The sequence below is a fragment of the Biomphalaria glabrata genome, chromosome 16, assembly GCF_947242115.1.
Source record: "Biomphalaria glabrata chromosome 16, xgBioGlab47.1, whole genome shotgun sequence".
Taxonomy (NCBI): domain Eukaryota; kingdom Metazoa; phylum Mollusca; class Gastropoda; family Planorbidae; genus Biomphalaria; species Biomphalaria glabrata.
In genome coordinates this window covers 2,606,942-2,631,348 of record NC_074726.1, presented here as the reverse complement: position 1 = coordinate 2,631,348, position 24,407 = coordinate 2,606,942, and the positions used below count along the sequence as shown (strand labels likewise).

Genomic DNA, 24,407 nt, shown 5'->3' with positions numbered 1-24,407 from the left:
CTAAGTACGAAGATAAAATTATACAGAAATATTTAGAAATCCTTGTTTTAACAAATCAAACTATGGAACCAAATGAGGAATTAAAAAAAAAGTATTTAAAATTGTGGGCTTACAAAAGAGAGGATTACAAACGAGGTGATTTCAATAGGGAGGCTTACAAAACAGTAGGTTTACGGTGTACTGGATGGTTGCCTAACCCTAACCCAAAACAGTAGGTTTACGGTGTACTGGATGGCTGCCTGGTCGTGCGGTTTGCGCGATGGGCTGTCGTATGGATTTATCGATGGTCCAGGGTTCAAACCTTGCCCGCTCCCATCCCCCGTCGTCCTGCGGGAGGTTTGGACTAGGAACTAAACTATCTTCAGCTCTGAAGGAACATCCAAAAACATGTAAAACAAAACATAAGACTGAATTTTAGTTAATGTCTTATTTCAAACTACACCAGCCGATAAATATTGTAATAACTCAATGAAAAGATGTTATAGATTAATAATATAGATGATATGGAATATAAGGATATGTAATGACCCGATGAAAAATGAAAACAGAATGATGAACACCAAAACACACAAAATAGTTTGCCTTAGACACACAGAATTGTTTCTTACTTTACCATCTCTGCTACCATGCTCGGGCTGAATTCCGTTCTGTATTAGTCCAGTACCTGGCTGCAGGCGGCTCCAGAAACTACTAGTGTCATTTACCAAGACCAAAAGAAAATCCTCTGCAGAGGATAGACGTAGAAGACGAAAAGAGAATCTAACTCGACCACCTGCGGACAATGGTTATGTCAGCGTCGAATGTCGCAAAATATGTAGGTCGCATCTGGAGCTGCGTGATTATTTCCCTACATCCATAAGAAGTTCTTTTCTTGTTCCCTCGGGCCAATCCTTAGCAGACGACAATGGCTTGCATAGGGCTATTGTCTTTCTCTTAAGTGTGTACACACGTGACCTCGTTTCACAACGCGCACAATTAGGTTACCTTGACCTTATCACTTTACCCACAATCCTAGAGTATCTTATGTCTAGAACAAAAATGTATGGATGTCTGGGTAATAAGATATCGAAGTTGTAAGGAAAACAGAATATCTCTTTCTTGTTTTAGCATTATATATATAAATAGGATGGAAGCCTGGTCGTGCGGTTTGCGCACTGGACTTTCGTTCAGATTTATCGATGTTCCCGGGTTTAAACCCTGCCCGCTTCCATCCCCCGTCGTCCTGCGGGAGGTTTGGACTAGGAAGTAATTATCTTCAACTCTGAAGAAACATCCAAAACATGTAAAACATTTTACAAACAAACATATTTACAAACATATTTATATGTATATTTACTTACTTACTTAATCCTGTGCACTCCCAGGGGAGCATAGGGCCACAACCACACCTCTCCACCGAACTCGGCTCTGAGCAGCTTTCTTCATCTGCTCCCATGTTATTCCAGTACTCCCAGCTTCACTGATGACTGACCTCTTCCAGGTTTGCTTGGGTCTGCCCACTTTCCTCTTTCCTTGTGAGTTCCAGTCAAGTGCCTGCCTTGCAACATTGGTAGCTGGTTTTCGCAGGGTGTGTCTAAGACTAAGACTAAGACTGCTTTATTGATCCTTACGGAAATTTGTTGTGATTACAAGGACTCTTTTCTCATATAAAGACAACACAACAGAAAAATACACATAATATATATATATATTTATTTATAACTGAACATGATAGATACTTTATTATTTTGCCAATATAATGTTCAATCGTTTTCTAATCAAAGAAAATGTTTTCTAGGCTAGATACTATTATTAATGAATAAAACGGGAGCATTGAACTCAGGTCACAAAACTCAGATAACTTTGTTTTTCTGTTGTCTCATGATTTTCTTTTTATCAAAGTTCTGTTGTTTTTTTTTAAATTTTTGTCTCACAAAATTAAATCATCATCAACATCATCAAACTCCATTTGAGTGAGGGCTTGAGAGGCTCAAATCCTCTCTTGCAAAAGCCCTGGACAGAAACCCTGCTGTCTTGCGTAGTGCATACATGTCACCATACAGGTCGAGAATTTTTGGTTTCCCAGACCTGTTGAGACGGAGATCAGCAAGTCTGGGGCAGTCAAACAGAATATGAGGCACGGCTTCCTCTTCTTCCCCGCAGCTGGCGCACTGTGAATCAAAATTTGGCCATAGCAGTGAGAAATATGAGCCAACAGGACAGTGGCCTGTTCTGCACTGTGCTATAATAGCTTGCTCAAGCCTGGACAGCCTCCACCGCCTCATGCTGTCCCAGACTCCACGGGCTTTTTGGGACTTGTCCCAGCACTCAAACCACTTTTCCATCTCTGTCCCTTGCGTTACAGCCAGAGCATGATGAAAACCAACAAATATATAAATATTGTCAAGACACTATGGTGAAAAAAAAAACATTTCTTGTTCCTTTGCGTGGGACAAAGTTCTGTAATAATACGTTCTAAGTATCAGTCAAGCTTTAGTTGTCAAGAAAAGTAATGAATTCATTGATAAACATAGTAAGGCTAAGACTAAAACTGCTATATTGATCATTGTGGAAATTTAATGTGATCACAAGGACTCTTAATTACACGAACTATAATCGAGTTTGATTATAAATTAAGAGTGCATTTTAATTTATCGTAAATCTGCAGACCCAGATGTGACCTAGATATTTTGCCCCTTCTGAAGCAAATACGCTGTTTGACGAGCAGTCGAGATGAAGAGGCTTGTCATTTTTCGTTGTGTCTTTGCTAAACATGTACAAGTAGATTTGCTGTGGATATGTGCTGGAGGCTGGACACATTATCTATCATTTAAAACAGATTCTTAACAACATTTTCTTACAAAATTTAGAATTTAATCTTAATCATATCTAAGTCACGAAAATTCTAGATATCTACAAACTTCCAATGTTTTATGCCCGTCTGTTTTAATTTTACATTTGGTTTGAGGCAAAATATAGGTCTAGGTCCCTGGTCCTAACTGACCTGACTAGTAAATTCCATAGGTAAGATATTATCGCCCTAATTGCAATGGGTTTATTGACAAGGCGTTTGAAATACGTAAGCAAATCAAATGCATTACAATGATAATATGATATAACTTTAGTTTTCAAGATTATCATAATAAAAAAAAAAACAATTCTAATCTGTCCAACTACACAAGAACTTTAAGGATACGGCATGCCAGTTGTCAACTAGAGCCTTGATCCCCCGTGACCTCGTACAAATAGTTAACGCAGGTCCCTTCCCTTTAAAATTCAAACAAATAATGAACCAGGTCCTCCCCCCCCCCCCCGTAGCGAACGTGTCCTGGATCGTCTACACCTCCCCGTTTCTTACTGGCTTCTGTGCTCAAGGCGATATAACCTTATACATTCCAACCATTGGCTAGAATACCGTAAACGTAAGGATAGGCTGCGTCTTCAGAGACATAAACTCTTTCTCTCTCTCTCTCTCTCTCTCTCTTTCTTCTTATCCTCAAGTTTCTCCTGTCATTTTTCCCTTTGTCTCTCATTCTTGTTGCCTTGACATTGCCACCGTTTTGTTGACATCTTGTAATTTATAGACAAAAGGAATATTCGTATTGTCTTTCTAGTAAGATTCAATATTGTGTGTTTTATACGATACAACTACATCAATCATTCATGGACTGTTACATTTACATTGTAACTCTTAGTGTCAATCTGTTTCTTTTGTAAAAACTTGTTGCCTTTTATAGTAGAAACAACTCAACAAGTTTTATCAAATTTTTTTTTTTTTTGGATTCTGTTATCAGGTATGTAGGACAAAGTTTGCTTATAGTGTTATTATTGTGATAGAGACACTAGTCGACCCACGGCGTAGCATACGCTGCTATTTAGTGATGGGTGAATGAAGAGAAGATTACTTGTTCTTCCCCCCCCTCCCCCTTTTTTTTTTTTGAGCCGCGCTCTCGTGAAAGTTACGTGGGGTAACTCTAGGTGTAAAATATGAAATTAAAACATTATAACTTATATATAATGACAGGGTTTTCCCCGGCCTCCTGATTTTCCAGGGTCTCCTGGAAATGCGAAAGAGTTGTGTAAATCTCCTGAAATTATTAAAATCTGAAAATAGACACAATTGTCAGTATGGAGTGCCAATCGTACGAGTGATTAAAAAAAAAGTCACTATCACCTTTCCATAAAATAAAATAATGTAATAAAAATATTACAAAAATGAATGTATTTTCTAATACAAAATCTTAATTTTGACATTATGCTTATTCCTACCGAGACTGGGCCCAGTGCAATCCGTTTCGCATAGGGCCCCGCAATTGTTAGGGCCGGCCCTGATTATATGAATACAGAGAAGATTGCTTGTTTTCACCCCCCCCCCTTTTTTTTTCTGAGCCGCGCTCTCGCAAAAGTTACGCTAGTCCGACTTGCACGAACAAAAGAGTTATCTTTCCATGACTTTTTTCATCGAGTGCTAGAGAGTCGGCTTGCGTGCGTGTCCCGCATGGTAGGGCGACGAAGAGAAGTATATATAGAGAGTCTTTGGTACTGTCAAGGTCAAGCTTTGTTAGAGAGAAGCAAAATTCATGGTAGTCCATTTAACAATGTCCACTGAGAAGTTTACTGGTGATGTGGCATGTCTGCAACGTTACTGCCCTTTGAAAGCTTTTATTATTATTACGTTGGAAACGAACGAGTAGTCATTCTCTGGCACTGCCAGGGTCGAGTTTCGTTAAAGAGAAACAAAATTCATCGTAGTCCCTTTAACAGTTTCCACTGAGGAATTTTCTGGTGAACCGGCAGGTTTAAAGCAGTACCGCCCTCTGACAGGCAACGAGGATGTTCCTAGGAATGTTAAGGGCCTTGAAGGTGTCTGTGAGGTCAGTTGTTAATATCCCTCGGTTGATATAACAATGGGGTATATTGTTATTATTATTATGGAAATGAACAAATATTCATTCTCTGGCGCTGCCAGGGCCAAGCTTCGTTAAAAAGAAACAAAATTCATGGTAGTCCCTTTAACAATGCCCACTGAGAAATGGGGGCTGCTTTACAACAGTGCTCCCCCTCTAACAAGTAACGAGAGAGAATCTTCCTAATGATACTTAAGGACACAAGTGTGTCTGTGAGGTCATTTGTCATTATCCCCCTCGAATGATATAACAACAGAGTATATTGTTATTTTAGTTAGCTTCCAAAGCCGCTGAATCTCCAAGCTAAGGATTTCATAGTAAAGTCTCCCTTTCAGATCTTGCGATCTATAGGGCAAATGATGTTACGTTCATTTGTTTCTTTGTCCAACGGTTATCGATCAGGTTGTCACTTGGCCAGCATAACGAACAATCACCTTTACTTTCCCCAACTAAAGTCAGATTCAGATACCTATTAGAGTTGGGTGGACCATGACCTCCGTGACCCCAATGTCGAAGGCGCCGGGTGGACTCAGGGGAGCCCTAAAAATCCCGAAATTCGAAATCCCAGTCTTTACCGAGATTCGAACCCAGTTTTCATTTGTTTTACTCTTTCATTTATTCTTATGAGAAAGTGGTACTGCCATATCAATGATGGTTGGTTTTTTTTCTTTCTATGTCGTGAGCAGTATATTTGGGCGATTAAAATCCAACGTCTTGTCAGTCAAAATAGATCTATCCCATTATAATTGTAATCGGTTGACTCTAGGACCTCCTGTGGCGAGTATTTTTTAATAAGAAGGCGTACCATTCTTAATCAGATAATGCGTCAAAGCCGGGCATATATATATATTAGTTTTTTGACGTTTTATAGTGATCTAGATAAACAGATTCTGATAAAGTTGAGCCTTTATGTTTTTAACTCTTTCTCTCCTAACTGACGATACCAGCGTTGATTCGTCCAGAATGTGGTAAATAATTATGGAGAGAAAGAGTTAATTGGCACATTAAAAGGCACAGTCCTCGTCCCATATGCTAGGACAAATTTGTACAAATACTCCTTCTTCCCTAGTGCTATTAGAGCATGGAATGGGTTGCCTGAGCTAGCCAGGAAAACCAGTGACTTGGCAGAATTTAAGTCATTGGTTAATATGCATGACTAAATGCATGACGCGTAGGACGTAATCATCTTCTTTTTTGAAGTAACGTCTGTATTATATAAGATAAGATAATTGAGTCACCCCTCATTTTCACACTATCGGCATTTGTCAATAACAACGAGTTTTAGAAAATTCTTTTCCTAATTTTTACTCGTAAAAACTTGGATAGGTCAGATATATGGTGACAAAAGCCTTCTGGTAACAAGACTAGAACTCTTCTTGACCAGAGAATGCATTTTAAGTAAATAAGGGGGGGGGGGGGAGGTCGTGATAACGCTTTGGTGGCAAAGAAGGGAAACATTTAAATATATTGCATCTCAATTATGGGACTTTCGTCTTCCAAGAACAAAGCTTTTAAATCCGTTTTCTATTCAAAGCTTCAACTGTTTGCTAACTGACTGATGTTCTATAAATATAAAAAAAAAACAACATGACAATACTTACTATCCTAACTTTGATTAAGCATAGAGTTTAATAGAGCTATTGTGTTAGTTATACTGAACATCCTACCTTCTAGTAAACAGAGATGAATAAAGATATAAGTCTATGGACTAACAACTTTGTGTAAGTATGGAGATATACTAACATCTCTCTCTCTCTCTTTCTCTTTTGTTCCCCTGGCAATGAAATCATTAAATAGGAACAATCTGATATAAACTTTTCGCATGTAAATTATGAGTGAGTCTGGTGTGAATGTATATTTTGGTTTTCTATAGTTATAATCTTTTGCTTGGTGTAATACACAAATTGTAAGACAAATTTCCTTATATATATATATATATATATATATATATATATATATATATATATATATATATATATATATATATATATATATATATATATATATATATATATATATATATATATATATGTCCCCGAAGCCATAAGACTACTTAGTCTTAGCGATTATTGAGTAATCCTATTATATACAGCTGTAAATATAAGCTTTATAACAGAACGGAAAATACCGGCTATAGAGTGCTAGATAACAGAGAAACAGAGAGACAGACAGACAGAGACAGAGAGAGGTAAAGAGAAGCACAAACAGGCAGAAAGAGAGACCGTTGACCTTTGTAACGTCACTGTAAAAAAGTCAACAACAGCGAAACTTCATTTTCTTTTAATTAAAAGATTGAAACTACGTCAGTACGATATCTACATCCAATTCATCACATTGGTAGGACCTAAATAGTTCTTTTGCTAGGTTGTTGTCAGATCCTGTTTTAGTGCAATATTAAGCCTACTTGTCTTTAGAAAACAAAAAGTTCTTAGTACAAAGTTGGCTATTTATTATTTAGGTCAGTGAAAGAGTGTTAAAAGATTCGCTTCAGCGCTTTTATAACTTTCAACTTACAAGACCTTTGTCAACACAGTCAAGTCTAGGTATTTTCCCAGGGAATGTTCTGTGTTGAAATAATTGAATTACCCAGATTATATAAGTGTAAATAATTGTAGATCTAGGTAGTCGAGATCTAGATCTAGCTCTAAATCTAATATGTATATATACACACATATGCCCAGTTTCACGTGTTACATTTCATCAGACTGTTAGTACAACGATGTCATTGTCATGCCTCGATGGGATGAAAGTGGTCTAAGCAAACTCACATCTGAGATCTTAGACCAGGGGTTCTCAACCTGTAGATAGCGACCCCCTTCGGATTTTTCGTCTATTCATCATTCATCAAGTTTTTTTTTCCATTCTATGCTTAACAATCATATATGAACCGAACTTGATATACAAACTATTTCCTATCCCATTCTGTTTGATATTTTGTTCTTCTTCCATTTCTAAGAACAAATCTTTCCGAACCAAGATTTTCCCGGCTGTTAGTTATTAAGTCCAAATTCAGAAGCAGACTTGATGCAGACGATGACATTCGTTGTGCTACAGAATTCCTGGTCTGGTGGAACAGAACCAAGCTCAACCTTTGTACTATCATTGGCGTATTTGTAAATAATGTCGAAACACTATTTCTGTAACATTGTAGTTTACTATTTCAAAGACTGTTCTCCATACTTTGCCATATTTGTCATATTTGTCAAATCAAGTATGCAACGTGTAAAGTGTGAATAGCTTTATCCCTATATGATACAGACGTTACTTGTCTTATCTTATATAATACAGACGTTACTTATCTTATCTTATATAATACAGACGTTACTTGAAAAAAAAAAAAGAAGATGATTACGTCCTACGCGTCATGCATTTAGTCATGCATATTAACAAATGACTTCAATTCTGCCAAGTCACTGGTTTTCCTGGCCAGCTTAGGAGTATTTGTACACATTTGTCCTAGCATTTGGGACGAGGAATGTGCCTTTATCTTTGTGTCTTTCAGAGTATTTGATTAAATTTTGTTTTTGTATTTGAAGATTATGGTTCTATTTTTATGTATAATTGCTACTTTACTTTTGAGTCTTGTGTCCTGAAGGCTTTCTAAATTTAGTGATTTTTACTAAAGGTGTTACTCTAGTCAAATGTGATTATTCGTTTGTTATGAATCTCACTGCTCTATTTTGGGCCTGTTCCAGTTTCTTAATGTTTTCTTGAGTTGAGGGGTCCCAAACGGAGGATGCAATAGAAAAGTAAATAAATGCAAGTCTGAATAATAACTTTAAAAAAAAATTATTTAATTATAAGCACGAATTTATTTATCTGTAAACGAAAAATAATTATGGTTGTGGGTCGCCGCCTAATCGCCCTGGTGGGAAATTGAATTTATTTATCTGTAAACGAAAAATAATTATGGTTGTGGGTCGCCGCCTAATCGCCCTGGTGGGAAACTATATTAGGGAACTAAAAAGGTTGAGAACCGCTACCTTAGACCATGCTGTACTGTAGACACGAAGATGTAGACCACGATCACATTGTCATAAAAAGGGTTCAAAAGTTTTGCTAGTTTGGGAGCCAGTTTCTTCGCGGCTAATATCAACCAAGAAAAATGCCATTCACCCACAAATGCAGTACCAGAAGAAGAAAATGCTAAAAGTATGAAATAGCGCCAAACAAAAACAATTGGTAAAAATATTTCTAACCGCACAGATTTATTGTTGTTGGTCTTAAGTAGATCTACTTCAAAGTTAATTACATGACTGATCCAAGCTAATTGATACAATTACACTTCGTATAAGTTTTTTTTTTTTGTTTTTTTTTTAAACTATTTTACTTTTTTGATATTGTACTTCTTGTCTTGTTCTAGAACTAAGAAAGCCATGACAGATAAGGGAGACAAACTAGTTGGATTAATTGACGGCGCACCTAAGGAGAGCTCCAGAAGTTCTGGAAAGATGGGCGCTAACTCTAGGACAAGCAGGGTTTGGGTATGAGATAATAATTGGAATAACATTAGTTATATCGGCTAAATGATTTTAGTCAGAAACGTGTCTACATGAAAGTCGCTATTGTTAACAAACTTTCTTTTCTATTTTACAGATCGTTGTTGCAATTCTCTTCATCGCAGCGTCTATAGCGTTAGCTGGATATATTATCTATGTTAAAGTTGTGTAAGTTTTCTTTTTTGTGTGTGTGTCCGTCTGTCTGTCAATCTCAATTTCCAGCAATTCTTTCTTCTTCTTCTTCTTCGTTCTCATTTGTTATGTTGGAGTGTTCAGATGACTAGACCAATACATGAGATGAACTGCGCAGTGGTTTCCAAATCAGGGAGCTCTCCATATAGTTTTCTTTCTATTGGGATGTTTTGGGGCCAGTGTCTTATACGAGCCTCTAGGTAAAGAGCAGTTTTGGAGGACGTGGTCGGCATTCTATGGTGATACTCAACATGGGCAGATTTCACTGGTTCCAATTTTGAGCTTCCGGTACATGTGTTGTCGCATTCTGTTGTGTCAGGTCCTGAGTCGAAAGATTCAGCAATTCTTAAAAAAATACAATCTCTCACCTTAGAGCCTATGTCTCAATATCTATTACAATGCACTTTGGACTGTTCAGAGTTTGAACCATAATTGTTATCTAATTTTAGATTGTTCTCACTTCTCGTTCTGAAATGTAAGCACTCACAGTGTCGTGAATTTGTTTATTTGATTGTCCCCCCTAGTATTTGTTTACATTTGTTAGACTGTGTACTGACCATATTTCGTGTCGTGATCTGTACTTTGTGTGTAGTTGTTTGTCATTCACTGTAATAAAGCTTTGGATGTAACATAGATTTTTGTTATGCTAAAGTACGACACATAGTTTGAGCATTTTTCATTCCAAATTTGTGCGCAGATAATGTCAAATTAAGTGCACATGTAATACCTGAACCACGAGAATCAAATCTCAAAATTAGTGCACATCCTATTCCAACGTTTGTGCAAATCTAATGTTGAAGTATAGCAAAACTAATGTCCAAGTTTGTGTGCATCTAATCCCAAAGTTTGATTAAATCTACATCAAAAGTTTTGCACTTATCTGATATTGTGTGCACTTCTAAAACTAAAGTTTGTTCATTTCTTATCTAAAAGATTGTGCCCTTCTATTTTCAGAGTTAAGATTTATTGAATATTTCTCCAATATGCTATCCAGATCTAGCCTACCAATCAATATATATTTTATTTAAAATATATTATCTGAATATCTCCCAAGATATACATTATCTATCTACATTCTACATCTCTATGTATCTCATGCAGGGAAAAAAACGAAAAGTTTGTTCATTTCTTATCTAAAAGATTGTGCCATTCTATTTTCAGAGTTCAGATTTGTTGAATATTTCTCCAATATACTATTCAGATCTAGCCTATCAGTCAATATATTTTTTATTTAAAATATATTATCTGAATATCTCCCAATATATACATTATTTATCTACATTCTACATCTCTATTCATGCAGTGAAAAACCAACTCCAAGACCTATGACGGAAACAGAAATGATTCGAAGATACCCGCTGATGTTTCGAACACCCGGGGAGCAGGAAATATTTGAGAAAAACGTAAGACTTTCTTGTGTACAGTCTGTACCGAGATCTAGAATTAGAAATGAAGAGCTTATAACATTTAACTCTTAATTTCCGTAATTATGTTCCACGTTCTGACAGAATTGTACATTTTTCACATTTGCATATTCTACCCTGTTATGATTCAATCTTCAATAACTTTTTTTGTTTGTAATCTGAAAACGTTACTTTTGGTATAGAATTATAGGAGAATGCATGCTCTTTTTATATAACACAAGTTATACTTTCTAAAACCAAAAATTAATTGAATTTAATGAGGTCAAATCAACGATGGTGTCGTTAATTAGGAGAGAAAGAATTAAGTCTGGCTTAGTTGGGTACAGGAAATATTTTCCGGCATCAAACACAAGCTACCTGCATTTTTGTTCATGTAAACGAAAATAAATTATCTCCCTTTAGTCGATCCTTTTATTGCGTTGCTAGTTCAGTTTTTCTAAACCGAGCACCGAGACAGTGGGTATGTCTGCGCTGGATGTGGCAAATTATGTAGGTCACAGCTAGGACTGCGTAGCCACGTGAAATACTGCTCTTTTGTTTTCTAATCTTTAGACTGGAAGACAAGGTTTATTACTATAATTATTATTATTATTATTAGTTGTTTTTCATATCGTTTTATTTTAAGAAGCTCTTTCTATAAAGAATATTTTTAAAACAACATTCCCCAAGCTGTCTATTTGTTTGAAAGCCTTATATACGTAACTGTCATTGGCTCATCCACAATGCACGTATATGATCCTAATACTTCTGCTAATAATGAAACAATAAAAGAAACTGCTCATTTTCTGCTGAAGGGAAAAAAAATTATGATAAATTTAAGAACTTGATCTTACTCCTTGTCAGGGTTGTGTTAAAGCTTTAGCTCGTTTGCCCGGGCCCCTGACATTCAACAGGCACCTTCGTGCTTACAATAAAATAATTGACTCGCTGTTAACAATATAATTGTTTAATGACATGAATATAAGGAATAATGACAACTGATGGAGAAATGACATTGAGTCTAAAATATTTGAATATTGTGGTTATAGTAATTAAAAAATAATTCTGCACCTTGCTACCACACAACGCAACACAATAGTACGTTCAACACTGGCCCACTGCTGATAACAAACTCCAATGTAATCTTGATAATCCCATAACTTACTCCCTGTAGAGACATAAGAAAATATAAATTGAAAGTTCTAGTCGAAATGCAGTAATGCCTTAAATACTCACCCTAAACAGGGGAACACAGAGGAATCTCAAACACACGACGTTACACCAGCATAATAACAAAACCACTCCATAAGCTTACAAGCAAGGCAACAAAGAAAGTGCGTTCAAAAAGTGTGCACTTAATAAGCCTTGGTGCTAGAATGCCATAACCTACGCACCGACACTCCTCCGCTTTCCCTTTGCTCTGTACTTCCTCTCTACCCATCTGTCTGTGTGTGTGTGTGTGTGTAGTTGGCCACTTTCAGCGAGGCCAATCGTTACAGAAGGCCTGACCACTGAACTGCAACGTCAAGAACTGTGGGCAGTTTAGACCAATAGCTCGCTGTCATGTCGCCAGTTTATCCGATCGGACAATTTTAATAAGAATCAACTCGCTCCTCACCGCTGTTATATATGTCTATTACGTACTAGTTTTATGTACTATGGTTTTATCTACCCTTTTTTCAGTTTTTGAATACCTAAAGGTGTACCCAGGTCAAAAAAAAATTTTGAGAACCCAGAGGACTTGCTGACTAGAGCTACTAACCAAGGACACTTGTGTAACAACAAGGAATCAACATCGTCTGTTGGGCTGTTGTTTTTTTTTGTAGACATTAGATCATTGCTACGTCCATGCCAGTTTCTTGTCTGGCTACTAAATATTGGCTACCACTTCTCTCAACACAGTCCACTGACTACCACTTCTCTAAACACAGTACACTGGCTACCACTTCTCTCAACACAGTGCACTGGCTACCACTTCTCTAAACACAGTGCACTGACTACCACTTCTCTCAACACAGTCCACTGGCTACCACTTCTCTCAACACAGTGCACTGGCTACCACTTCTATCAACACAGTGCACTGACTACCACTTCTCTCAACACAGTGCACTGGCTACCACTTCTCTCAACACAGTACACTGGCTACCACTTCTCTCAACACAGTGCACTGGCTACCACTTCTCTCAACACAGTCCACTGGCCACCACTTCTCTCAACACAGTGCACTGGCTACAACTTCTCTCAACACAGTGCACTGGCTACCACTTCTCTCAACACAGTGCACTGGCTACCACTTCTCTCAACACAGTCCACTGGCTACCACTTCTCTCAACACAGTGCACTGGCTACCACTTCTCTCAACACAGTGCACTGGCTACCACTTCTCTCAACACAGTGCACTGGCTACCACTTCTCTCAACACAGTGCACTGACTACCACTTCTCTCAAAACAGTGCACTGACTACCACTTCTCTCAACACAGTCCACTGGCTACCACTTCTCTCAACATAGTGCACTGACTACCACTTCTCTCAATACAGTGCACTGGCTACCACTTCTCTCAACATAGTGTACTGGCTACCACTTCTCTCAACACAGTGCACTGGCTACCACTTCTCTCAATACAGTGCACTGGCTACCACTTCTCTCAACACAGTGCACTGGCTACCACTTCTCTCAACACAGTGCACTGGCTACCTCTTCTCTCAACACAGTCCACTGGCTACCATTTCAGCAAAATACACTGGCTACCAGTTCTCTCAGCATAGTGCAGTCTAGAGCAATGTCTCCATAGCCTTTGACATCTATAACCACCACTTTTACATTCTTTTTGATGCGCATTCACTTTTTCTTTAGTTTGAACCGTTGGGACACCACAAATGATCTGACATTTCTCTTTTGCCAGGGTTAGAGTCTATTCCCTTGTCAGGCCCTCCCATTCCTTAATAAGAACTACAAGAAAAATAAAAAAACCAGTCAGAAAAAAACTCAATGGTTTGTTTTGTTGTACTAGAGCCAATTAAGAACGACAATGACGTTTAGATAACAACAAAGGCCACCTAATTTTAACACATTCTCGATACGTAGTTCTCTATCATGCACTACATATGGTTACATGTTCACCATGCACTAAAAATATCTATTTTATTTACATTTTAGGTGTAAATCCGTTTGAATATTAACGTAATAAAAAATGAAATTATTTCCGATGTTTATTTCTATGTTTTCATTGACTACTAACGAAATTTACATGTTTTTTTTTTTTTTTAGTTCTTTGAAGGAAATTCATTCGAAAATCTTAAAATGGTAGAAAATTTGACGGATCCAAACACGCAGTTTTGTTCCTTCAGGTAAATAACATATTCAAAACAACAAAAACCATATAAACGACATAAAAATACAATAAGAAAACGAGATGAAAAATTTACCAGGATAGTATCCCTCATAGAAAAAGGACAACTATATACATTTATTGTTGTATGCATTTCTTATCTAATTAATCATATATATAGGCCTATATATCATCTATTTGTGTATGTATTAATTCATTTATTGGTATGTCATCTATTGTTGTATACATTGTTTTGTCTGTTCTTAGTTGCTCGAGTTATAGACAGAATGTCCCAAATCGCAAGAGATCTATAGGTGCGCACCTTCCATTGATGGAATGGATCACTTTGTACAAGTCTATTCATGCAATGACGAAAAGGGACGTAACCACACCCCTGGGGCCTAACATTTACCATGGATGCTGCATTTCGTGAGTTAATGCTCTTTCTATCATTCTGAGTGTTTTATACCGATGATTGAGTGGCTTGCGAAAACCAGTTCACCCTTTCACTACTAATTAATGTCGTTAAACCTTTAAAGCGTTCAGTTTTAAGCTAATGACTAGCATGCAACTATTGGCCACAAATAAAAAGTTTAAAAAATCAAACCCAGACCCTACTCGACCAAAGGTCTGGAACACACTCCCCATTATAATCTCAGACCGACAAGATGCTACACACTACATTCAAGAAGAACATTAAGACCTATCTGTTTAAAACCTTTTTTAGATTATTTTTTGTCATTTTAGCTCTCGTATTTATGTTTGTAATGTTATCACTGCGCCTTGAGCCTACATTTTGTTTGTTGACAGCGCTCTATAAATAAAATTATTATTCTTAATTATTTTATTATTAGGCCTACTATAATTTAGAAAAATAAAGATTTCATGGGATGAAGTCCTGATAGAGGCATCTGTATTGTAGGAAAGGCCCTAAGTCTTTGTGTTAACCAGCGTGTAATAATTCCATGGCCACAGCTTCAGTTTGCAAGAGTCACAGGCATCACACCTTGCAATGAGTCACTGGCATCTTAGCTTGCAATGAGTCACTGGCATCACACCTTGCAACAGGCATCACAGATTGCAATGAGTCACTGACATCACAGCTTGCAATGTGTCACTGGAATCACACCTTGCAACAGGCATCACAGCTAGCAATGTGTCACTGGCATCACACCTTGCAATGAGTCACTGGCATCACAGCTTGCAATGAGTCACTGGAATCACACCTTGCAACAGGCATCACAGCTAGCAATGTGTCACTGGCATCACAGCTTCCAATAAGTCACTGGCATCACACCTTGCAATGAGTTACTGGCATCACACCTGGCAACTGGCATCACAGCTTGCAATGAGTCACTGGCATCAAAGCTTGCAATGAGTCACTGGAATCACACCTTGCAACAGGCATCACAGCTAGCAATGTGTCACTGGCATCACAGCTTGCAATGCGTTACTGGCATCACACCTTGCAACAGGCATCACAGCTAGCAATGAGTCACTGGCATCACAGCTTCCAATAAGTCACTGGCATCACACCTTGCAATGAGTCACTGGCATCACACCTGGCAACTGGCATCACAGCTTGCAATAAGTCACTGGCATCACACCTTGCAATGAGTTACTGGCATCACACCTGGCAACTGGCATCACAGCTTGCAATGAGTCACTGGCATCACACCTTGCAATGAGTTACTGGCATCACACCTGGCAACTGGCATCACAGCTTGCAATGAGTCACTGGCATCACAGCTTGCAATGAGTCACTGGAATCACACCTTGCAACAGGCATCACAGCTAGCAATGTGTCACTGGCATCACAGCTTGCAATGAGTTACTGGCATCACACCTTGCAACAGGCATCACAGCTAGCAATGAGTCACTGGCATCACAGCTTCCAATAAGTCACTGGCATCACACCTTGCAATGAGTCACTGGCATCACACCTGGCAATGAGTCACTGGCATCAAAGCTTGCAATGAGTCACTGGCATCACAGCTTGCAATGAGTCACTGGCATCACACCTTGCCATAAGAAACTGGACTCATTGGCATCACAGCTCGACGTGAGTCAATCGACTCAGCTGGCAATGAGTCAGTAGTATCACAGCCTGCTATGAGACACTATGCTTATCACGAGTCTATAGCTCCACATTGCAATGTGTCACTAGGCTCAGCTTACCACGAGTCTTTATCCTACATGGAATGAATCACAGTCAGTCACTATGGATCTTTGTACTATCCACATATCGCCATCGTTATCTTTTGTTGAGAAAACAAGGGAACTGAACTCTGTCCTACATATTCAAGGGAAGCTATTGGTTAAAAAATTAGCTTTTATATAGCGCTACTTTAATGCTTATGGCATGCTCAGAACGATATGGTCCAATCTCATTTGTGGACCGGTGGGGGGCGGGGGTAGAGGGGGATCTGGGAGAAGGTTTTCTGTGCTGCCTTTGGCGCTCTGTGTAAACACAACTTTGCTCGAGCCCCTTTCATAGGTAGCCAAGCCAAGCCTTGTTTAGGCTTATTAGCCTCTCGACCACGTTTCTCCCTATTCATAATATTACTGATCATGATTCATGTGTTATCTCCTACACTCTGGTAGCAGAGAAAAGAACGACTACTCTTTATAACAAATGATTTCAAGGATCAGATTATGTAGGATCTATACGTAGTTTGGGGTTATTGGAGACAAATGTATATTATGAAAACAAAACATTGTGTTTAAAACATTACAACACACAATCAAAGTGTTTCTCTTTTTCATGTCATCGACAACTTCAATTATCTATTTTGAGGCTTCTCCTTCTTTACACCAAATCACTGACCTATACACCACTAATCCTCTCCAAAAACTATAGGCTACAATTTAATTTGTTTCACTTCAAAACAAATCATTTGAAGGGATACATGGATGTGATTTATGTACATAGACAACAGGTACCCATGAAATAACTTGACCATTTTTTTTACTTGTTTTTTTTTTGTGTGTGTTTAGGCGCCATTATTTTATAAGTCCTGACTTTGGACTCACTGTAGCTGGCAGCAACTATACATTGGTTCAATACGACGATCGCAGGCAATATTTCCCTTCACAAGTTTGCAAGTAAGTCTTTTGAGTGTTAGCTAAGCCGTTTATAGTGCGTCCTTTAAACCCATAGACGAGTAAGTTGGTTAAACCCATAAACAAGTGAGTCTATAGCTTGTTGATTAAACCCATAAACAAGTGAGTCTATAGCTTGTTGGTTAAACCCATAAACAAGTGAGTCTATAGCTTGTTGGTTAAACCCATAAACAAGTGATTCTATAGCTTGTTGGTTAAACCCATAAACAAGTGAGCCTATAGCTTGTTGGTTAAACCCATAAACAAGTGATTCTATAGCTTGTTGGTTAAACCCCTAAACAAGTGAGCCTATAGCTTGTTGGTTAAACCCATAAACAAGTGAGCCTAATGCTTGTTGGTTAAACCCATAAACAAGTGAGTCTATAGTTTGTTGGTTAAACCCATAAACAAGTGAGTCTATAGATAGCTTGTTGGTTAAACCCATAAAAAAGTGATTCTATAGCTATATATACAGATAGATTATTACAAAAAAAAACAACAACAAACAAACAAGTAAAATTAAAAAAACAACAACAACATACTTTTTAAAAAAAAAAAAAGCTTATATAGAATATAGAGTATAGAGTAATATTTTCGAATCCATCAAGCTATTAATTTTCTATAGAATAGAGTTTCTAGACTAACCATGCAAAACTAATACATTTGTGCTATTGGAACTATTTTTATTGATTGTTTTTGTTTATCGTTACTTTCATCATGATGGTTGATGTTGTTGAGATGGGTGTTAGTTGAGTGTAGATGTAGATGTTATAAGCGAGCTCAATAATGACAACCTCCAAAACAACAACAACAAAAAAAAAACAGTATATACTGAAGAAGTCCAGCTATGAACTTGAACGCCAGTTTATTACGAAATAAGGGCACAGTCCACGTCGTCTCTATGCTACAGCGATTCTCAACCTTTTAAGCCCGGCGACCCCTTTTTACAATCCCCCACTCTGCCGCGACCCCCTCAACACACAGCAATAGAAGAATAGACCAAAACAATCCTCATTTTCGATGGTCTTAGGCGACCCCTGAGAAATCGTCATTCGACCCCCAAGGGGGTCGCGACCCACAGGTTGAGAACCCCTGCTATACTTCAAACCGGTCTCCATTGTCTAACGCTGTGTTCATCGTCTCTAATCTATTCATCGTACTGTCGTGTCACTCAGGAAATACCAGATTAACTCTTTCTCTCCGTAATTATTTACCACGTTCTGGTGGAATCAACGTTGGTATCATCAATTAGGAGAGAAAGAGTTAAGCACTAACTTCTACAATTCCTGCTATTATGTCATTACAGCATGCGCAGTGCAATCTGGGCCAGTTGGGGGGGGGGGGTAATATCTCGGCAGGGCCGGTCCTACAGATTGCGGAGCCCTATGCGATAAGGATAATAAGTGAAAATTAAGATTTTGTATAAGAAAATAAATGTGTCTTTGCATTTTATTCACTGTCAAATTAACTTTACCAGCCGTCTACAGTAGATAGTTTTCCAACAAAAAGCCGATAAACATTCAGATCTGCTTACTATAGACTAGCGAAAGATCGCTTTTTTTTCTTTTAATCGCGAGTAGATTGCCGTTTTCCATATTGAAAGACATCCCGGTAACCCCGAAATGACAAATGTTTTCAGACAATTTTAATAATTTCAGGAGAATTCTAGGAACCCTTTAATAATACGTTACAATGGTTTAATTTAATAATTTACACCTAGATTTCGCGCTGGGCCTATGAAAGTGCGGGGCCCACTGCGGTCGCATAGGTTACAGTGGCCTAAGACCGGCCCTGTAACTGGGAGAGGGTTTTCGTGCTGCTTTTTCAAAAGCAATTTTAAAATTTAAAAAGTTTCTTGAGGTCTCGAGCCTCCACAATGGAAGGCCCAAGTGCTAAACACTGAACTACTCAAGTACTTATGAAAATATTATTCATTAATTATTGTCAGCAAACTACCTAATTCTCTACACGAGGCTGATTTCCTCTTAGCTCAGTAAATTAAAAAAAAATTAATTAATTAATTAATTACGATAAATTGAACTACTTGGGTAATTTTTTAAATTGATTCATGAGTTGTCATCGAGAATGAATAATTGTGCGAAGTTTCAATTTGGTGAGAAAATGGGAAGTGGGAAAAATAATGTGAAATAGATTCCACCCAGACAGACAGAGAGACAGATTGAATTAATATAGCTTTGTAAAAAATAAAAAAGTTTTTAAAATTTATCATTTTTTATTTCAATTTACTAAAACACTAATCATTGTTGTGAGATTGTTCATTTGATTTGATTACAAATACTTTTTGATTTATTATTTAATGATCTTCAAATTAGGAAGACCTAAAGAGACTCACAACGACAGTGCTCTGACCAAATAAACCACTTAAAACAATTTTTGTTATGGGTGTTTCAATATGCTCAAAATTGGTTTTTAAAATTTACATTCCTAGATACTTCTTTAACATAAGAATAAACCGCGAGGTAATAAAATGTGACCAGGGCACTAAAATATGCTCAATTTCAGCAAGTAATCAAAATAAAGAACATTCTTTAACCTGAACGAAGATATTTACAAGACTGAGTATTGCAGGGCTCATGAATAAACAAATAAGTTTCGCACATTTGAAGCTATAACTCTTCCATATTGACCTCATTTTGACCTCTTTTTGGCCTCTTTTTGACCTCTTTTTCCAACTTTCAATCTTGTGTTTTACATTTCGAATGTTCCTTCAGAAATGAAGATGATTACATCCTAGCCAAAAACGGCTGGAGATTGTAGCTGGCAGGTTTCGAAACCGCGACCATTGAGACGACCCTAGTGTAGCGCATATCATATGACCAAGCAGCCATCCAGCAATATATATAGGCTGTCATATCTTATCGTTTTATCTTATAAAATACAGACGTTACTTCATAAAAAAATGATGATTACGTCCTACACGTGCCCCTGTGTCAATCTAGTCATGCATCTTAATCAATGACTTAAACTCTGCAAAGTTATTGGTTTTCCTGGCTGACTCAGGCAACCCATTCCATGCTCTAATATGGAAGAAGGAGCATTTGTACAAATTTGTCCTAGAATACAGAACAAGGAATATTCCTTAATCGTCATAGGGACACAAATGTTATTATTATTGCATTGCGACTCATATAAAATTATTTAGCTAATGAATAATTCTAAAACTTAACTCTTTCTCTCCTAACTGACGATACCAACGTTGATTCCACCAGAATGTGGTAAATAATTACGGAGAGAAAGAGTTAAGTATCTGGAATATGAAAACTCTTCATCTAACAACCATTTTAACCTTTTTCTCTGTGTGACTACTAAATTTCAGACATGCCAAAGACTGCAAAGGTTGCGGCTGTGCTCAAGAAACAAGTCTTTTCTCAGCCATTGTGGTCAATCCTCAGTACCCGCACGACAGCGATGACTCGTACACCATGGTAGCCATCAAGTTACCCGGATGTTGTAAATGTTTCAACAACTTGGCATCGCCATGAGGCACTTGAATTTTCGTCATCATGTCGGTCGGCGGTGTAAATATCTCATACAAGAGACATCTTCGAATCAAAGTGCACTGTAAATTTTGTTTAATGTTGCAATGTTGTTGGACATATATTTTATATTGTTGGACGGATAGAACTGTCATATAAACAATGAAACTAGTTGATGGCTTTTCAGTTAACACAATTGAAAGAAGTAGGTATAGTAAAGGCCAATCATCGGGGCAATCAAGGTAAACTAGACAATGTCAAGGTCACCAAACTGAATTTCAAGGTTATCTTTTTACCTTTACCTTTACCTATCCCTTAGTCTGTTGGACCGTTGGGGCACCAAGCAAGACTTGTCGACCGACTTTCTCCATTCCTCCCTGTCTTTTGCCTTGTTTAGAGCCTCTTTTCATGGCAGGTCTGTCTATTCTTGTACACTGTCCTCCCATCGCTTTCTCTGTCTGCCTCTTCTTCTTTTTTCCTGGTACTGTTCCCTGAAGGAAGGTCTCAGCGAGCCCAGAAGATCTTGTATCTATACACAGAAACTCTTAGAAGATAGTTCTATAGTGCTAAATTAGTTGTTTTTTTTTAATGCACACTAATTAACGTTTCGAAGATTTTCATACATGGCAGTAAAAGTATTTGGTGTATCCCATTAAAAAATGTGTTAATAAGCTAGATTTGATGCTAAGATTAACTGCCACGCATTGGGATAGTGTTAAAATTATGGCTTAATTTTTTTAAAAATTTAGTTGGTACCAGAGTAGATCAATATGTCATTGAAAGCTATTCTAATTCTTGCAAAAAGCTGAATGGAAAGAAGGCAGCTTGTAAACAGATCATGTGTGGTGCCCCATAGCAGCCCCCAATGATCTAAAAGACTAAGTGTCATGTTTATCAGGACGTTTTAAAACACGTTCCCATAATTCATTGCCACCATAAAGTATTGGATTGAGCTCATCGCAGTGGCGTAGCTAGGGTGGGGGGAGGAGGGGGGAGAATTTGAAAATCCCCCCCCCCGGGCCCCTACTTGAGAGGGGACCCAAATGAGTGTTTTTTACATTAAAAATTAAATATATCGCAAAATGCAGGGGCCCCAAAGAGGTCAAACCCCCCGGGCCCCCAAACGATGGAAAATTCCTAGCTACGCCCCTGGTTCATCGCGACAGAAGGCTCAAATAGATTTGTATTACATGTTACATTCCATGTTGACTATGCTAGAATTGAATGGTGTGAAAGCTATTTTAGTTTAGACGTGACGCCGATTCGTCCCACTGTGTTTATTAGTTTCAGATACACATTGTATGTTTCTTAACATCCTGAAACATTATGATATCTACTGTATGAACGTTGTGTTTAGTTTGTTACTTTGTGTGTGGTGTGTGAATGCAGTGCGGGCGTTGTGCGGGTGTGTTTTTTTTATGACAAGGCAATAAACAAATGTATTTTTTTAAATATAATTTTATTTTGTCTTTAATGTGACGTAAGTCAATAAGTCTATAATAGAAAGAAAGTGTCTAAATATATCATCAAAATGTACCCTATGGTCCTCCATATAACCCGCGGATTATACACGTTTTTACAGACGAATAACAGCTGTGCGGAATATATAAGGTGCGGGGTTTACACATTTTTTGTTTACTCAGAAACAAAACACAATGGAAACTCAGGACATACCGGTGGGTCTTTATACCTCCTGGAGCTAGCTGTGTTTTTGTGAGATGTACATTGGGAAGCTTTATCAACGTCTGCTTCTAAGCCCCAAAGAAAACTAATAGTACCGCTGATAGTACTTTATGTAGGCATCATCTGCCCAGAGACCACAAAGTCTGAAATGGAAACTTTACTTTTTACTGACATATATTTTCACGCCAATGAGTAATTATTTAAGGGTACAAAACCCGACATATTAAACCATATATGTGTTTACTGAATGATTTATTTCCCTTCTTGGTATAAAAAAAACAACAACTAATAACCAGTAATTAAATGACTAATTGGTACATTCGTTTTTATTGATTCATGTATTGTTACCTAACACCAGTTGGGGAAAAGTAAAGTTAGTTGGTCGTTGTGCTGGTCACATGACACCTTCGTTAACCGTGGGCCGCAGAAACAGTTGACCATTACATCGTCTGACCTATAGATCAAAAGGTTTGAAAGGGGAACCTCTTTCTGCAATAATCTTTTGGTCTTTAAGACAAGCCTTATTATTATTTCCAGACTAACAGTTAAAATACTTCTATATACTTATACAGCAACCATCAGCAGTCTAAGTAACTTTGCCATCACCTGCTGGTATGGTAATACTGGCACAAAGACTTAGGCTAAATAGACTAATTAAAAAAGCATCGTTTATCACTCAAACAGAACTACCATCTCTTGAAGAGCTTTTACATGAAAGATGCCTTTCCAAAACATGATTCTTAAGGGCAACCTGCACCTTGTGGTCGTCTCCTTTCCATTTCGGTCAGAGTGTTACAAGATCAGCTGTCGTCATCGAGCAGTTCATAGAAGTCTAATTCATAAAGCCCTGGTTATGAGTGTGTATGTGTTTCGTGTGTGAATATTGTTCGTATTTGCATCTATATTGTTACTGTACAGTAGTTACGCTGAGGTGGTCAATTGTAGTCCAACTGAATTTCCATTTGATTGGATCAATAAAAATTCTTATCTTATCTATATTATTTAAGATGCTAAAAAAATGAAGTAAATGCACAATATATATATATTTCTAAAATCGGCCAAAGAAGAATGTTTAAAAACAAAATTTAAATAAATACAACAATTTTTCAAAGGAATTATACAAAGGCATACAAAGATCAGGGACAATGGAATAGTGTCAAACAATTCTTCCTACAACTACAAGAGAATAATATGCCTCAAATACTGCATTTAGAAACCAAAGGTAAGATTCAAGTTAGTTTTTAGAACATACTTTAAAACTTTATATCCGTAAAAAACCGTCAGTGGACACCTTTACTATTAAATGGAATGTGATTGGACATAGTGAGAGTCTTACACTGTCATCCTTAAAAGTGTTTTGAATTCATGCTCAACATGAAGCTTTTTTTTTTTTGCTTACATGTTTCGTATGTTCCTTCAGAGTTGAAGATAATCTACTTCTTAGTCCAAATCTCCCGATGGACAACAGGGGATGGCAGCTGGCAGTGTTTGAATTCGGGGCCATTGAGACAACCAAACAACAGCCCAGCGCCATCCAATGAACCTTAAAACAATCTTCTAGAGTACAAATATAATTAAGACTTAGATAAAAGGGAAATATTGTTGATCTTCTCAATTTCTAAGCACATCCTGTGTCTTTATTTCCCCATACCATTTATCCATTTGGTGGGTCCACATTGTTTCAATCCACAAATACAAGACATCAGCATCTGTTACTCATTTGGTGGGTCCACATTGTTTCAATCCACAAATACAAGACATTAGCATCTGTTACCCATTTGGTGGGACCACATTGTTTCAATCCACAAATACAA

General features: G+C 37.6%; 1 protein-coding gene across 4 annotated transcripts in view; it reads left to right on the top strand.

The window, feature by feature from the left end:
• LOC106052102 (uncharacterized) overlaps positions 1-22,367 on the top strand; it is a 33,086-nt gene extending 10,719 nt beyond the window's left edge. For 2 of the 4 annotated variants that reach the window (XM_056013614.1, XM_056013616.1), the window contains exons 2-8: positions 9,250-9,370; positions 9,483-9,553; positions 10,881-10,980; positions 14,251-14,330; positions 14,579-14,740; positions 17,309-17,416; positions 20,751-22,367. In XM_056013614.1, coding sequence (XP_055869589.1) covers positions 9,250-9,370; positions 9,483-9,553; positions 10,881-10,980; positions 14,251-14,330; positions 14,579-14,740; positions 17,309-17,416; positions 20,751-20,916 — 808 coding nt within the window. In that variant the 3' untranslated portion in view covers positions 20,917-22,367. Of the gene's footprint in view, positions 1-3,376; positions 3,774-9,249; positions 9,371-9,482; positions 9,554-10,880; positions 10,981-14,250; positions 14,331-14,578; positions 14,741-17,308; positions 17,417-20,750 lie in introns of those variants that run through there. The other 2 variants (XM_056013617.1, XM_056013615.1) reach the window with 2 other exon arrangements.
• Positions 22,368-24,407: the final 2,040 nt, after the last annotated feature.